Source organism: Chelon labrosus, assembly GCF_963514085.1.
Source record: "Chelon labrosus genome assembly, chromosome: 14".
In the NCBI taxonomy this organism is placed as follows: domain Eukaryota; kingdom Metazoa; phylum Chordata; class Actinopteri; order Mugiliformes; family Mugilidae; genus Chelon; species Chelon labrosus.
In genome coordinates this window covers 27270679-27287555 of record NC_140347.1, presented here as the reverse complement: position 1 = coordinate 27287555, position 16877 = coordinate 27270679, and the positions used below count along the sequence as shown (strand labels likewise).

Here is a 16877-nt window from a genome sequence, read left to right as displayed (position 1 = left end):
TTCTGTTGTGTTCTATTTGTTGATATTGAGAGCCGAAGTCCCGCTCCCTCTACTTCCGGGTTATGGGACCTATCTTTCGAAAAAATATGAACGGCAGTCTATGGCGAAAGATAAATTATTTTCTGGTCCCGATCGACTTGTGCCTTGGATTATACATATGTTGTTTTTCAGAATAAAAAATGATTTTACATGTCAAGAATGTCACAGTTTGTCGCAAGATAGTCAAGTAAAACGCTATGGAAAATACGTAATTAAACGAACTACAAGTCCCGCATGCTGGCACGTACAGAACCGACCAAAACTCCCTTCGTGTAACTACAGCTCTCGACATGACCCGATTTATAATGATTTTCACCTCGTTTGATGCTTCTGCCTTCGTCCTGGAAGAAGACGGTAAAGCTCAACAAGGAGACAGCCATAGTTCTCAGACGAGAGATGTAGTTCACTAAGCGATCTCATACAAAACCTAATCTTATTAGTTTATTTACGTCAAATAATTTATCTCTTGACGTGAAAAATTATCTTTTAAATTCACACACATCATATGTGAAATTCATGCCACAATTCGAACGGGACCAAAAAATAATTATGATCTCTCCATAGACTGCCGTTCATATTTTTTCGAAAGATTGGTCCCATAACCCGGAAGTAGAGGGGCGGGACTTCGGCTCTCTATTGTTGCTGTGGATGTTTTTTTGCCCTTGATGTCAGTTAATGCACCATGTGAGAGACGGCATTTATGAGCAGAGCTGAGAGTTTGCCGAGTGAGAGTCTGCAAAACAGAAGTGTCAGACTGACGGTGTTTATAGTGTTAAAGCGGGCTACGACCGACAGTAGCCCCTGTTCAAGCTTCAGTTACCTTTCAGAAAAGCCTAATAGCTTCTTTTGTGTGAAACGCTACAATATGTATTCAGGTCAAGAATATAGATTTCATTGCTGCAAAGCATTACTTTCTACTGTGTTTTTACGTGTGAGCGATGTCAACTCAACTTTCACCACATATTAGACTCCACAGTGTTTGTTTTTTTTAGCCTTTTCAAACCTTCTCAAATATTAGTTTAAATTTTTAAAGAATGTTGTTCCAGTCTTTTTTTTAAGGCAATATCTAGTGTGATATTTCTATAGTTATTGTTTTCTCACCTTGTGGTGAACCCTCTGTACTTGTTCTCATGAAGTATTGACGATATGGATGATAATAATCAGCCTTAGTTCTGGGCAGTGTTCGTCCCTTGGCTACAATGTTTTTTCTTTTCTTTCTGAATGTACCAAACTGTTGTTTTGGCCAATCCAAATGTTACTGCTATCTCTCTGAGAGTTCCTTTGAAATGCTCAAATCCATTCTTTCAAATACAAATACCACACTTACACTCCAGACCTTTAAACTCTTTAACTGATAAAGAAATATTCTAAACCTGTTCACAGAAGAGCTTTTAGACTCAATTGTCCTTTGACAAAGAAAGGGGCTGGCAATTATAGACTTGTAATTCCTAAACCGTCCCCCCCAATTTGCTGTGAACATCCTCAGTAATATAATAATATCGTGTGATGTCAAAGATGGTAAAAGATAAGAAATGGTGTGTCATAATTTTATACTATTCAAAAATCGAAATCAAATCATATCAGCGTTATTTGCCATGTACGTTTGCATGTACGTTTGCATGTACGCACATACATGGAATATGTTCTCTGCATATAACCCTTCCAGGTGAGCACACTGTGTGTTATACTTCTGTTGTCAAAAAGACACTATTAAAGGCAGATGTTTGCTACATACTGTACTTTCTGTGGCATTTACAACTGTGCGTTCTCTTCATGTTCCTCAGAGGATGGCACGCCAACATGCACGCTCATATTTAAAAGTCTTGTCTTGCTCTTTGTCTCCAGGGCAGAGTCAGAACGTAACCCGTGGGTGGTGCTAGCCTCGGCCCTGCTGACCCGCTGCCAGGGGTCGGAGGTCAAATTAGACCTGGGTCAGCAGGTTGTCACCATGGTGAGATCCCTCTATAACACGAAACACAAGCTCCCAGCACAGGTAATGAGCAACAATCTGTATAATTATTTGTGAATGTTTTGTGCGTGCTTCATCTTTTTACCATAATATCTCTGTATATGGGCCTAACTGTGTGTTATTCATTATGATATTAGAATCGGAAGACAATTCCCCTCCAACAGCCCCTCCCACGCAAAACACCCACTTCTAAAACAGATTATACTCACATTTCTTCAACAGATTATGTGACAGATTCTTCTATTCTTCCATGACAGTTTATACCCATATTTATACTACAGTTTATATTTCAGTTTAGTTTCACCGCTCTGTTCTTCTTCTAACATATGCAAATGAATGAATACCACTAGGAAAGCCATAATTAATTTTAAACCAAGGTTAATCTGGCTCACACACATTTTGACTTCATCTTTTATCACATTTATCACAAAGCTGGCTTTAGCTACTTCGCATTCAGTGGAACCACACTGCAGCGCTAGCATTTTAGCCCGTGTCTTCATATAGGGAGCCTACGGCTATTAAGCACACAACCCACAGCAACATGTTGGCATCAGCTCAGTGCTTTTGGCAATGTACTATATGCACAAGGCGCACTTTGATATCTGACGGCCCCTAATGCTGTTCACGCCCCACTGAGCACCGTGCAAGTGGTAAGCCAAATGCCATTCTGTATGTCCAGGCCCAGCTGACTGTGATATTAGTTTAGCGCTAATGCTATTCAGTGTGAATAGTCTAGTGTCCGCCCGGCTGTCTAATATTAGTGTGGGAAGGGGGTGGGAGGTGCAGAAGGAGGCCTTTTACTCTGTTCGGAACAGCTTTAATTTGAATCTGCTGGAATGAAACCGCCAGAGCATGGGGGAGTCAGATTGCATTGTGATATCCATACATTACCGGATGGGACTGCAACAGGACTGTGTGTCTGGTGTGTGCATGTGTTTGTGTGTGAGCCTGTTTAAAGGTATTATGAGCATTTGTGCACTGTATGCACATCAGTTAACCTTCTCCGTCCAATGCCCCCCACCCCTCGCCTTTTGTTCACCCTTCCTGTTTTCTCCCTATTTTCATCCCACCTTTGATTTTCTCCTTTCATCCCTTCATCTGCACTTTTATCCATTCATCTATCCTTCTCCCCACCTTTCCCCTCACTTTCTCTTCCTCTCCAGTGCATCAGACAAATTGCCACCCTGCTGCTCCAAAACCAGCCGAGCCTCCAGCAGCCCGCGCTCAAGCTGATGTCTGAAAGCGGTGATGAGCAACTGCTGCAGCTGACTCTGGAGCAAATCAACAGCATGAGCGCGGTAAGTGACACGGTCTTCGTTATCCATGATCGAATACAGACCAAAAAAAAAAAAAGAAGTGAAAAGTGGAGTTCACGGCCTTTCAGAGCTGCGGTTCCTGCTCCATGTTTGTCACTTTTGCTTAACAGATGGCTTCAACAGTCTCAGGAACGACCTCACAAAACACATCGTGGACCATAACTCATAAACTCGAAATCTCAGGATAATCCAGAGAGGGAATTCACGACATACCGCATATTATATGAGTCTGAATAGACACACTAGAACCAAGTGGTTGAGGCAGGAATACAGGCGGTAATTCTATTCTACCAAGGCTATACAGTATACTGTATAAAGACTGCAACACAGGTTCAGTTAAAAAAAACATCTGTTCTATTCCCTTATAAGCCATCTTCATTTAAATTAAGTTTAAATTAAGTTGTACAAAATAATTTCAACGTTCAAATAAGCCAACATTCATCCACTTGCTAGCTGTCCTCTAGTTTTGGGAAGCCGCAATCAGATAAGAGGAGTAATCGTTGCAGACTCTGTGGGCCGCTCTCCAACGTTTCTCCAATCTGATAAGCAGTTGTCACAAAGTAGGCCTCTCAGACCCAGCAGACCCTCTCTTTGTTACTGGATCAGATAAGAGAAAGCCTCACTATTAAATGACAGAGCCTCTATTAAATGAAACGATCAAGGTCCTATATTGGTACCGCTGCTCTTACACGTCAGTGGAAAGACAACGGAACTGAGGGGAAGGAAGGTGTCGGAGGTGGTAAGAGAAGTGATATGTGATTTAAAGGTGGCAACAGGAAATCAAAAGGAGGTGGAATTGGTGTAGAAAGGGAAATTGGAAGGGAAGGGAAATTACAAAGACAGCGTATAAAAATGTAAAGTTAGACGGATCAAGGGTGAAGTATAGAGCGCCGATGAAGCTTTGCGGGTTAGAGACTGGATGAATGAATGGGTAGTGTGTCACGCTGCTTTGAGACATAATCTTGCCACCTGAGAGCTGAATGAACAGGGGCATGTTCAGAGCAGCACAGAATAGTGTTCACCTGAAGATAACATCGGGAGCGACAGAGAGAAATTATCTTACATGTTTTACATCTGATAATGTGCCGGCTTGCTGCTCGCTGTGGAATTGTTAGCATGTGAGTGGTTGTTTTTCCGTGTGCGCCTGGTGCCTGTGTGATTCTCTTCAACAGTTCCAGCTTTGGTTTTGTTGCATGAGTGTGTGTGCTTTTACCCTGGCGCTTGTTTTGCTGTTGTTGAAGTTGTGTGCACGCTAACAAAGAATGGAAGTTAGCTCAGTGATACTCCAAGTCAGGGTATCTGCCATTGAAATACCTATTTTCTCATCATAATCACTTTTATGTGAGTAAGTTCCTGCAGCCAGCAGTAATTGAATAAATCGGCCTGTACTCCATTTTATAATGACACTGACAAAGAAACTGCTGCGTCGGTGGTGGTACTTAGTTGCTGTAGTGAGTCAGTGACTCTTACAGCTTCCACACGCTGAGTTTAAGAGCTAAAAACTTTAAGATAAGAACAGATGTACAGTGTTTCTGTATTTCTTTTTTGGAATGAATAAAAGATTTTCTTTTATTCATGTGGGGGTGTCTATTCACAGAGTTTTATCTGTCAGAGCTTTGATATCTCCATCTCTGAGTTCTGCCTCCACACAGTACAATAAAGGTGTATTGAATTTAGTTTTTGTCGTCTCACCAGTGTTGAAAAATGACTTTGAAAAATTCAAACGCAGCTTGTGCTTACAGAAGTAATTTCCTGGTTACTGTGGAAAATCCACATGCCAGTCTGTCACCTTTTTCCTCAAGGCCCGTTTCTTTGATAGCAAGTAGTTTCCATTAAAATTTTGGGAGGTTCGTGGATCATCCTCAATAACAAAAACATGCTACTGGAACTTGAGCACAGCAATGTTGAGTCATATTTTAATGTAAATGAACTTTTTAATTATTATATAGTGCATTCTAACTTATGGCTTGCACTTCACCAAAGTTGAGTTGATAGAAGAGGACAGCACTCAGAGGCATGCCATCAGAGCTACTAACGGACTGGAGCTGACAACATACTGTACCGTAGACATTCAGCAGCATTTTAGTAACAGCCTCAGGCAGTTATCTTGGTTTAACAAGACCTGGATGATTGGAGAGGGAACGATAACCGCAACCTCAGTGGTCACCAGGGCGTACAAACTGATTGGATAAAATAAACCAATGAAATCTGATGGAAACAAAATAACACCGGGTGAATTTTTTCCACTATACATGCACACGTTTCCACAGCAATCACCTGCTTCATTCATGGCACAGTCAGAAACTAGATAAGAAGTCTTACTGCTCTGTCTAGTATATAGCAGAAACTGTCATGAACCCCAATGGTGCGTTGGCCTCGGTGCAACAACAAGATGTTGCCCTGCCGTTTCCCGGTTCATTGGTTATAAAGCAGACAATTAGCTTTTTGGGGCCATCTCTGGTGTTACAGAGTTTCCTGTAGATTTCTACTCAGGATTCTTTAAGTGGTCTCTGTTTTATAACGTCTCTCTTTTAACTACTGTTAATTGACTGCTACATTCAAGCATTTCACTGAGGTTTGCTCTTTTGTCACATCGAGTTCCAAAATTGCAGCACAAAAGGTTTCCTAAGTGTCGCGCCTAATTAGTTGCAACATTAACCAGCCTGGGGTTCATTCGGCCACAGTGCACCGTAAAATTTCTCAACACACCGCTGTGAAAATCACATGCCACTCTGAGTGATCGGCAGGTGCTATCTTCAAGCGCTGCCCTGCCTGTGTGCGTCTCCTGGCTCTCTGCTCTGTATCTGATGTCACAGATTGCTGTTCACATTGTTTTCCTCTCCGTCAACATGCTTTTTTTTTTTTTTTTTAACATAGAGGAGATGCCCCTGAGATTATGATTAAAAAAAGATTAATACCCAAGATTAATTTTTAATTAAAATGGCGCCATAGAACCACCACTTGACACGAGAAGTAAATGAGAAAAAGTAATTTATTTAGCTGTAGTGAAATATGTGTTCATTTCCCTTTCACGTTTAGTGTGTCTTGCTTTGTGGCGATGTGGTGGGTATGCTAAGTACCGCACACCACAGTGGGCGTTGGAGAACTAAAGGAGGGAAGAAAGGAGTGGGAGTAGTGCAGATGATTTGAAAGGGAGACAAAGAAGGAGTAGAGAGTAGGTAATGAAGAAGCGGATGTACTCTAAATGCAGAAATACGCACTTAGAGCTTTTATTTCTCTACTTTGGGAGCCCAGCATTCAGGGTATTGCCACTTATGGCGTCTCCTGTCTGTTCCTCCCTTGCATGTCCTTCATTTCCCACCCTGCTACTCATGGTGATGATGCATGAACCGTGGAGGAGGAGGAGGGTGCCAGGAGTTAACGCAAAGATAAGATAAGAGACTGATAAGATTTGTCAATACGAATGAGCTTTCAGTCCACACGTAGACACAGCTCTATTCATACACAAATGTAGTCGAGATTTGTCCCAGCTTCGTTTTGCTCAAGGTTTAGTTTCCCACAAAGCACAGGTGCACTTTTCAATGATAACAAAGTCAGTTTCATTACCGTCAGGATTTTGTAAAACAAAAACATGAATTACTATTACAAGTGAACATTAACTACATACATTGGTTAAACTGCTTTCTCTCCGGTGACATTTATCTTTCTTTAAAAACAAGAACCCTGTAAAACTGTCTCAAATGTGCACTTGAAGGCTACAATGTTCTGCTTAAATGGATATTTAATAAAAACAGCAGTCACTTATTTCTCTGCAGCGCTGCTTGGTCCAGTTTGTAGGTATGAAAAGGTAAAATGTAAAATCTCTCAAAATAATGTTTTTGGCTGCTTAGTTTATAGATGTGGGGATATTCTCAAGCTGTGCATTTTCACTATGAACGGTACAAGAGGAAAGGAAGAGACTAGCAGTGATGTGGCAACAAGAAACTCTCAGTCAGTTGTAGCGATGATAGGCAAAGAAAATTAATTCATCTCGACTTTGAATGAACCTACAACTTTGGTTCCTACCGCCAAATTCATCATGCTCTTATTGGGCTTCACTCATGAGCTAGCCACATTTTTATGTTCTGTGTGCTTCACTTGTCAACATCTGGGGTGGGTAATATACAAAGAGGAAGGGAAACAAAAACACAGTCACACGGGCTGGTGCTGCCGGAGTGGAAACTTTGCGTAAATCCAAAAGAGACTGACAGAACTGCTAACATCAACCTGAACTTCGATCTCATGCAGATAAACACACTGGCTGCAGTGGTACCTGCCAGGCCTACTCATGGCTATGATTGGCCAGTTGATTCAACTGATCCTCCTATTCCGTCTTCCTTATCAGTCTGCCCATTTATCGCTTGATTTAATTTGTGTGTGCCTCTGTGTTTGCGTAATCAGGTTAAAAACAACTCTCCATAGAATCAGGTAGACCTTGTCCACTGGCCCAGTTTAGAGAAGGCACGAGCCGTGTGTGTGTGTGTGTGTTGATTGAGTGATTATGTATCTAATTGCTTGTTTAAGTGGGCTTGTTTACAGCCTTGGTGCCGTATTGAACCTATTAATCTGGCTCTGTTTGCTTGCGACGCAGTGCATTGATCCCTGACTTGCTCACCGCATGCGCGTGTTTGTTTGCTCATGTGCGTCACAACCCACTTTTATTTTTATTATTTTTTTTTGTCACTTTCAATCAAGCGCCGCTGTAAGCAAAGGCTGTCTGATGTGTATGTGTGTGAGTGCGCGCCGATTTTGGCGCATCACTAAAGCCCTGGGACAGCCAGGATGGAGGGATAGGAAGCAGAGCCTGACAGAGGAGAGTAAAGGATGAGAGGAGGAGGAAGAGATGAGATAGTTGTGTGTTGTCTGGCATTCCAAAGAAGCTTTATGATTTAAATGATAAAAGAAGTCTTGGCCATGCATTATGCATTAGGCATTGTACGTGTACGGTAATTCCAATTAAACTCTCAGCTGGGTTTAGCTCAGGGAGGGAGGGAGGGAGGGAGAAGAAGGATGTATACAGGGAATGAGGGATGTGCAGAGCAAGAATAGAAAACAAGGTTGTGAAAAATTGACCGGATCAATCAGGCAACATTTAGCGGCCTCCGAAAACGAGCAGGAAAGACAACATTGCCTGTCTTTGACAGGACGAGAAGGTAATAACAAGAGCAGGAGGGGGAGGGAGGTTGGACATCTTATGGCGGCGGTTTGATGTGTCAGTTCTCTTGTCACACTGAGTGTTTGTTCGGTCCCTCACAGCGCACACCAGCTGCGAGTTTGAGCACGCTCACGTGAGACAGAAGATGCCTCCTGTTTTCACTTGTCTGAAGAGACAGACTGGGTGTTCTTTGATCCTTTGGAGCAGATTTGAAGGGGCATTTAACCTGACACACACAAACACACTTGTGCACAAAAATACTTACACCCCAGGACAAGTTTTCATGTTCTCAAATCTGTTGACCTTTGATAAAGAAAGGGTGGCATGACGGATGTATTTCCTCCGCGATCACTTTGTGTTTGCGCTTATCGGTTTGTAAAGGCGAGGTCGGAACAGATTGTTGGGGAAATTCAAAAACTCAGCGAGAAAAAGAAGGGCCTTACGTTTGGTTTGTCAATTGAGTTACAGCAGATGAGTAGCTGTAGAGTCGAGGACGTAGTAAATGCCTTTCACGCGAAGGATCTGAGCTCAAACAGATGCTGAATGAGACACGACTTCTGGTCTTCAGCTTAATGTGACTCCTCATGCAGACATTTGCAGACCACAAGTTGAAGTCATCACCTACACCCATATGGAATGAGAAAACACGCTTCATGTGCAAGTTTGCCTTGTAACGTGCAGCTGCTTTGGGCTGCTTTATAAAATAGAACCACATTTAGCAGATTTGCTGACTAATCATAGCTCACACTGAAGACACAAAATGTAAATTAAATTTGGTGACTAGGCATAAATGACATGTGCTCAATCAAATTGGTTACATTGTGCTGTTACACTCATAATGAGACAAATTAATCATGTGTAGTTTTGGAAAATGCTTCATTGCCACTTAGATTAGAAGATCAGTCCCAACCTCTCTATTTCTGCTTTTAAATGATATTTATGAGTTAGTGGTTACGAGATGGGGGGTTGCGTGCGCAACTCGTGAACTGACTTTGTTTAAAAATTCCACTTCTAAGGTCATGAATAACACAAGATGTATGTATTGATGTACTTTTTGTTAACATGACGACAATTATATACAATAAGGCAGCAAACTAAAATTGGAGTGGGCCTGTTACTTTAGCTTAGCATAAAGACTGGTGGCTGGGGAAAGCGGCAACCCTGTCTCTGGGAAAACCGTTAACGCTTATTTTACACTTTTTGTGTTGCTTCAAGAAACAAAATATATGTTTATGTTAATCACTGAGTTTGCATGTGGGGCAGACAGCTGTTATTATGTTTGGACAGAGATGGGCTAGCTGTTTCCCCTTACATCCTATCTATATGAGCTAACCGTCTCCTTGCTGCATATTTAGGGGACTGATAAGAGCCAATTAGCAAATAGAAATTAAAATGTTTCATGATCATATCGTGTGAATATTGATGAACTAGAGTGTTGAGTTATCACTTGGAAGTATGAGTTAGTTATTTAATTACAGAGGATTGTAATAGAATTTCAAAGCAGTGCGAGGTAAATTATGCAGGAATGGCTTGAATTACAAAAAGAATGATAAGAAGATTTTAGATGCAGATAGAATTTAAATGTACAGCACTGGTTGGAATCATCCAAACTTCATTACACGTAACCGTCTCACTACAGTATGTGTGAACACTGGACTGACTGCAGTGCCTGATATGTGACAGAGCTGTTCATGCCGTGAAAAGGACATAAAGTTATCTGCTTCGCTCTGATATCAAGATTCCCCTCCATCCCTCCATCTCAGCCGTGTCTTCACATCTATTTTCAGCTCCGCTGTCAATCTGTCTGACTCCAAGACTCAAATGTGCTGCCTTTCTTGACATCGTCAAACAGTAATAGCCTGGGAGGTGTGTGTGTGTCTGTGTGTGCATGGTGGACCAGCCCCGTGCTTGAGTGATGTACTGCGTTTTTTGATTACTATAATGACGCAGGAAAGACAGGATTTGTGTGCATTTATTTGAAGTGTTTTGATATTTATGTTCCTACATGGGTCACAGTACACAGCAACAACACAACATCTTTGTCCTCTAAATCTGTACTCAAACACTGCATGTGCTTTTCTACGGGAGCCGTCGCTCTAAACCGGTCTGAAGCATCCACAGCTCTGGCACCTGTACTTCCCCTCCCTGGTGGTTGATATTGTGTCACACTTCAGTCAGATGACACAAAGATGGCCTGTGTGTTATTTTTGGATGCCACCTGGTAGAGTGTTTAGGCTGCTGGTCTTCATGTAGCGTATGTTCCATACAGAGCCTCATGTAAGCTCACAGGTATGAGCCCACATTACAGCTGAACACTGTAGGTGATTTCAATCAGTAGCTGGATCTCAGGTCAAATCAAATCAGAGTTTAATCTCATCAGATTAACGTCTTTACCAAAACCTTAGTTAAAACCCAAGTAGCTATGACACTAATGTAACTGCCATGAGTCTAGTGTGTTAGCTCCAGTAATTAACATTTAAAGCTCTGTTGCTGAAATGGCTGAAGACTTCAAGCCCAGTGTTACCTCAAAAGCTGTTAAAAAACAATTTCTGACCAAAATATTAGATTGATTTTGATTTCTACCTTGACCAACCCAGAATACCTAAACTGGTGTAGTCATTAACAACAATCCAAAAAACAATGCAGTCGAAGCATAGAAATTATCATGCAACAAACTGCAGCAGCCAACCACTACTCACATCTAGCCAATACGAAGCCATTTGATGTTTGATAGGGTTAAGTGCAATTTATAGCTCTATGGAACATATATGGTGTAATCTAAGCACGTAGCCTACGCCGGTGCGAGCCATTTATACTTGCGCGCTCATCAGTCTGGCTCGCTCTGTAAAAACGCCACCCAAACACTAGTCGCTGCTGTGTCTTTTTTGCCAGTCGGGTTCATTTTTCTTTCTACTTCCTGCTTCACTTTCTACTTCCTGCTTCACTTTCTACTTCCTGCTTCACTTTCAACCATGGCAACTGAAAGTCATACAGTCATACAAATGTTTGTATCTCCGAAACCGAAACACGCTACTACCAAGTGGACCAATCACAGCTCTTGCAGCCTGTGTCGCTTTGACGGGTAGTTACATTTCAAGCTAGGTCCACGTCAGGCTACAGTGCTAGGGTCTGGGTAGGGTCTGGCCTATCGCCATGGCTGTGGCGTCAAATTGACGCAGAAGCAAAAACTGCGCATTAGGGTTGATAGGCCTATGGAGCTTCTCTACTCTTTAGAAAGTGGGACAAGCAGACACAGCGACACATTTGGTGTTCTCGTGCACACTCGCTCAAACGCACACACTGTCACACTGGGAAGAGTAAAAACACATTGGTTTAATTTCAAACCAGCATTAAAAAGTAATTAGAAAAACCTCCAAAATCACATACCAACCCAAACTCATATCAATCAGGCCCCAGTCGGGAATCACTGTTTAAGATCTGACGCCAATCTGGACCCCAGACCTCCCGCCCCACGTGAGTGTAAATCTGAGTGGATACGGTGGAAATACACAGCAGGCTCTGAGAATCCCTCACCTTCTCTGACAGAAACAAGAAGTCGCATCCGTGGTGATTTAGATATAAAATGTACCAAATCATTCCAAAAGCATGATTTATCTTACTTGTTTTTTTAGTAACCCATGTGTGATAGAAACTACCGAAGATAAACTTGTGTTGTATTCCCAATTCCTAAAAATACAGAACGCAAATAGGGCTTGTTTTGTAGTTATCTTAAATATAGCAAATGGAGAACCAAATTTTTCTAGTGGGCCAGATCAGACTTTAATCTTGTAGTAGTTCTGATCACCCTTTCTATCCTTTCTAATAAAATTGCATTCTCCTAAGTTAAAAGCTCATATGGTGAGATTAAAGAAAAAGTTCAAAAGGGCGATAAAATTAAGCAAACAGTGAAAATATCCTCTACTGCGGTGCAGTGATTAATTTTTATCAACATTACTGGTTTTACCTCCAAATGAAGGGGTTTACATAATCTGACTAAACATTTGGCTTGTTTGCAGCCTGTTTCATCATCTAGCCTCGTGTTTCTCTCTTTGTCTGACTTTATCGATGTGTTGTCAGTGTTTGTTCCCAGAGCTGATGAAGTACTTAATTCAGTAGTAGTAGTGTTACCATAACCGCTTATTATGGTCCGCCCAAATAGGCCGATTGCTCTTCAGTGAAACGGCTGATGGATACTGCAGAGATAAAACATTCGATCATCCTTACCCATCCTTCTGGGGAATGTGCATTAGTTCTAACTTTGCCTATACATTTTTTAAATCATCTCGAAAGACACTGAGCCTCAAAATAGGTCAACGTGCAACACCGCTCCAGGAATCCCATGTACACCATTTGTTCTGGGACTCTGTCTGCTGCTGCAGACTGAAAAGTTTGAAGCCGGAGTGTGAATGCGTTTTCAAGAGCTCCTCCATGGTTCTTTCAGCCCTTGGAAATGGTTGGTGCACTTAAAAATGTATGCATCTGATGCTTTCAGTGCAGGTCGGACTTTCTCCTCCTCTGGCTCGCTCCCTCCGTCTTTCTTCATCATACATTGTACAACGCTCTCTTCTCTCCTCTCCTCTCTCTCTTTCCCTTTATTCTCATTAATTATACCCAGCTGACCTCCTCATCCTCCGCTGTCTTGAGATTCAAAAATGTCACTGTTGTCTCTCACCCGCCAGGCTTGTCATGACTCATCTGTTTCTGCCTCTCAATGGAGGCTCTCGAAATTAAATTATTAGTCATGCATGACATACTGTATCTCTATAACTGTCACATGTCCAGTCTTTCTTTTCCTATGGTATTAAATTAACCATAAATAGTAACAAACATAATGGTAAGTCCATTCAGATTCAAAGCCCTACTACTGCTGCAATTTTTCTCTTTTCTGCAAGGTAAAACTTTTTATGTGTAATATATGATCAGTGATTCCATTTGGGGACAATGTCATTGTCAATGGCAACACCTGGATGCCTCTGAACTCTCATGTGGGACGTTCAGGTACACTAATGCCCATTTGTTTTATTTTTAAAGGCTTTTGTGTTCTTTTAAGGATGAATTGTCCTTCAAGGCGGGATAAATGGAGCAAGGCCGGCACAGAGATGGGAGACTTCAGGGGGTGAGGGGGGGAAATTCATGCGGCTCTGCTCACCTTCCCTACTACAGGAGAGAAGACACGGGCTCCACATTTATAATTGATCCGCTGCCTGCTGTGTATGTGCGTGCACGTGAGCGCGTATAGTTGCACAAGCGCAGACTTAATAATAGAGATTGCAAACAGGTGCAGGGGGTGCAGCAGTGCGCCTTCCCTCTGTGTTCTGTAAAACACTCGCAGCAGCCACGTCTAGCTGTTTGAATTTGCATATCATGTAAAGGGGCGGATGCTGGGAATAAAATATTACGTAAAAGTCTGTTTATGGGTCTGGTGACTGAGAATTTTCCTGTCAAAGCTACAAAAAAAGTGCAGAAAAAGAGGAGCAGGGATTGTGTGTGTGTGAATGCTCACATCAGGGGAACGGTGGCCAACGCAGGACACGACCTGGCGCTCTGACCTCATCAGGTTTCTTCACGCGTGAAACACTGTAATCACACACAGCTTTGAAATGCTGCCACTGCTACAGGAAGCTACGGTGCCTCTTGTTTCTACAGTCCACTGTGGTTGGCTTGAACTCCAAATTCATCAGCATCTCAGTGTTTAATCACCCAGTAGGTGTTTAGAGTAGCACAGGTCTCCCAAAGGATAGCCTTGTTAGTAGAGGATTACACAGCAGTGGACTGTTATTCCTGTCCCGTCCTACTCCTACTGGTCCCAATCCCAGAAAAAACGACTCCCATCCAGTTCCCAACTAGCATTATGTATAAAATAAAGATAATAACAGTTTGACCTATTGTTATTATGATTCCCATCCTCTTATATTGACTATTGTCTCCTTTCCTGTGATAAATTGTGAAACAGACTTCTGCCTGAATCCCACCTCCCACAGGGTTCCTGAATAATAATCATCCTCTTCTCCTCTGTCAGAGTTGTAAGACTGGTTGTTGAATTTCTGCTTTCTGTTTTTCTCAGAACATGTTCTTCTCAGACATGAAAAATTGTGATCGCACTTGAAAAAGGAAACTTAGCTTCTCCTGACACCGTTGTCACACGTGTTTACTCTTCCTCCCTCTTCCCCTTTTTTCCTCCAGGAGACAGCTTCCTCCTGCGACGCCGAGCTTCTTTCGTTGCTCCTAGACGCCGGGCTCCTGGTGGGCTGCGTCTCCTCAGCCCTGTACCCCCTGCTCAGCTCCCACATGCTGTCCCACCAGCAGGAGGGAGGCTGGGATGTGGAGAAAGCTGCCGCTGAGCTGATGGCGGCGGGCCACGGGGCCGAGGCGGGCTCCCTGCTGATGGCTCATCGCGGAACTCACCAGGCCCAGTTCACCTTCAACTCTGCCTTGGCCGTTCTCAGGAAGTGGCTGTGAGGGGAGCAGGAGGAGGAACGCTATGTGAGAAAAAGAGCACTGCGGGGAGGCCGCTGACTGCGGTTATAAAGCAGCCTTAGGGAAGGAGAGTGGGAAGGTGTTGAGAAAGGACTGGAGTTAGATTGGATTGAGATCAGAAGAAAGTGGCGTGAGGTAAGAATAGAATAGCAGGCGATGCCTCTGCACTTAGTTCTGTAATTGAGTTCTAGGTTCATCAATGGAAGACACGTCAACAGCAGTGTCTGCCTCGAAGGTATAAAATCTGCTCAATTAGAAACGCGCACGCATTAATACAGAAACACAACCTCCGCCGTCACTCAGTCATGAATGAATGTTCAGACTGAGGGGCTAATCAGAAAACGCACCGGCTGCTTGCATTTATTTGTGTCTGTGCGCCGTGTCCTATTGTGTGATAAAGTAATTGAGCAGTAGCCGGGAAGCGGTGGGTGGATATTAGCCTATTGTTCCGTGACAGGTTTGCCTCTTTAACGTCCCATCGTTAAACACCCTGCCTCTGCTCCTTTGTTTTCCCCCTAATAATGTCTAATTAATTCCATCTAAACAAATTAGCCCCGCAGCTGCCCCGTGCTGCGTGTATGGATGCACAAATACTGTACGGGAGCTCAGACACCCCCGCCATGGAAGAGGCAGAAGAACTAGTAATCATGAAGAATAAATGTGTGTGTGTGTGTGTGTCGACATACAGCTAAATGCTGTCCGCATGGTGTGCTTCACTTCATTAAATATAAGACGTAAAGCTTTTACTCTGTCCCGCCTTTTACATCTTAAATAAAGAAAAGTCTAATGAGAATGAGGCATTGTATTTTTTTAATCGTTTTCCAGTTCTTTCTTCATTTGGAGGAAAATTACAGAGTCGGGTGACATTTTGTTTTATCAGCAGACGCCTATAAATCTTTGGGACATCTTTTTTTTTTTAATTGTTTGTTAAAGACAATGTTTTTTTCATACCTGACCCTGTTAACATTTCACTGAGTTTTACTTCTCGCTTTAATGAACGGGTTTTATAAAGATGTGATCCGTCTCATAATAAATGCACGTAAAACATCTGCGACATAATTACAGCGTTTTCACATTGTTCCAAGATAATTACAGACCTCTGATCCAGACAACAAGTGCGTGTTGGTGCAGGCATTTAAATCCACTTCTCATTTTAAAGCAGTTTTGTGAAGTGTTTTTTTTTTTTTTTTTTTTTTATTATTGGTAAACTCCACAGAGATCCAACTGCTTTATGGATCTGCTGTCCACAAAAGGATTGGTTCCTACTCTTATTTGCTAATAGGCGAAATGCTTTATTTTTTTATCTGTTAGAGAAGTTATGGCTGCGCAAATGAAAATGAAATCACAATGTCGGATTTATATCGTTGGGGAACAGATTGGAAGTGTGATATTTTCTTTGTACAAAATGAAACCACTGCAGTCGTGCTGACTGCAGGTCCCCAGAGTAGCCGGTTTTATTCAGTATGTGCACTAAAAAAATAAACCCATCCTATCAAAGTAAAGCATCACGTTAATGAACAGTTGGAGGGAATGCAGAGTGTGGATGGTCATTAGGTATGAAGAAAGAGCTTAGAAATAAAAAAATTCACAGTGAGTTACTAAGGAGACAGCAATTCCCTTCTTGTCATTCAAGCCTACGCTGAGTGATGGGTCCTGTATGAGCACAAAAGTTTCTGCCAAATTAAGAACAGCTTTAATTTTTTTCCACTTATAATTTTTTAACCTTGAGGTCTAACACACTTTTTCTTTGGGATAAAAAAAAAAACTTCTAGCCTGTTTTTTTAAAAAAAATAAAAATTCCTTAATTGTTTACATATTTACTACATAGTCTGTCTTGCCTTTGGCGACTGCACTGTCTAGGCTGTGAATGGTACTCATACAATGATCAGCCACAACATTAAAACCACTGACATTGAGTTGA

At 42.2% G+C, this 16877-nt stretch overlaps 1 protein-coding gene across 1 annotated transcript in view; it reads left to right on the top strand.

Moving 5' to 3' along the window:
* Positions 1-15755, top strand: part of nbas (NBAS subunit of NRZ tethering complex) — a 172049-nt gene extending 156294 nt beyond the window's left edge. Inside the window, exons 51-53 of the mRNA XM_084560840.1 lie at positions 1885-2032; positions 3172-3306; positions 14663-15755. Coding sequence (XP_084416966.1) covers positions 1885-2032; positions 3172-3306; positions 14663-14938 — 559 coding nt within the window. The 3' untranslated portion in view covers positions 14939-15755. The remainder of the gene's footprint in view (positions 1-1884; positions 2033-3171; positions 3307-14662) is intronic.
* Positions 15756-16877: the final 1122 nt, after the last annotated feature.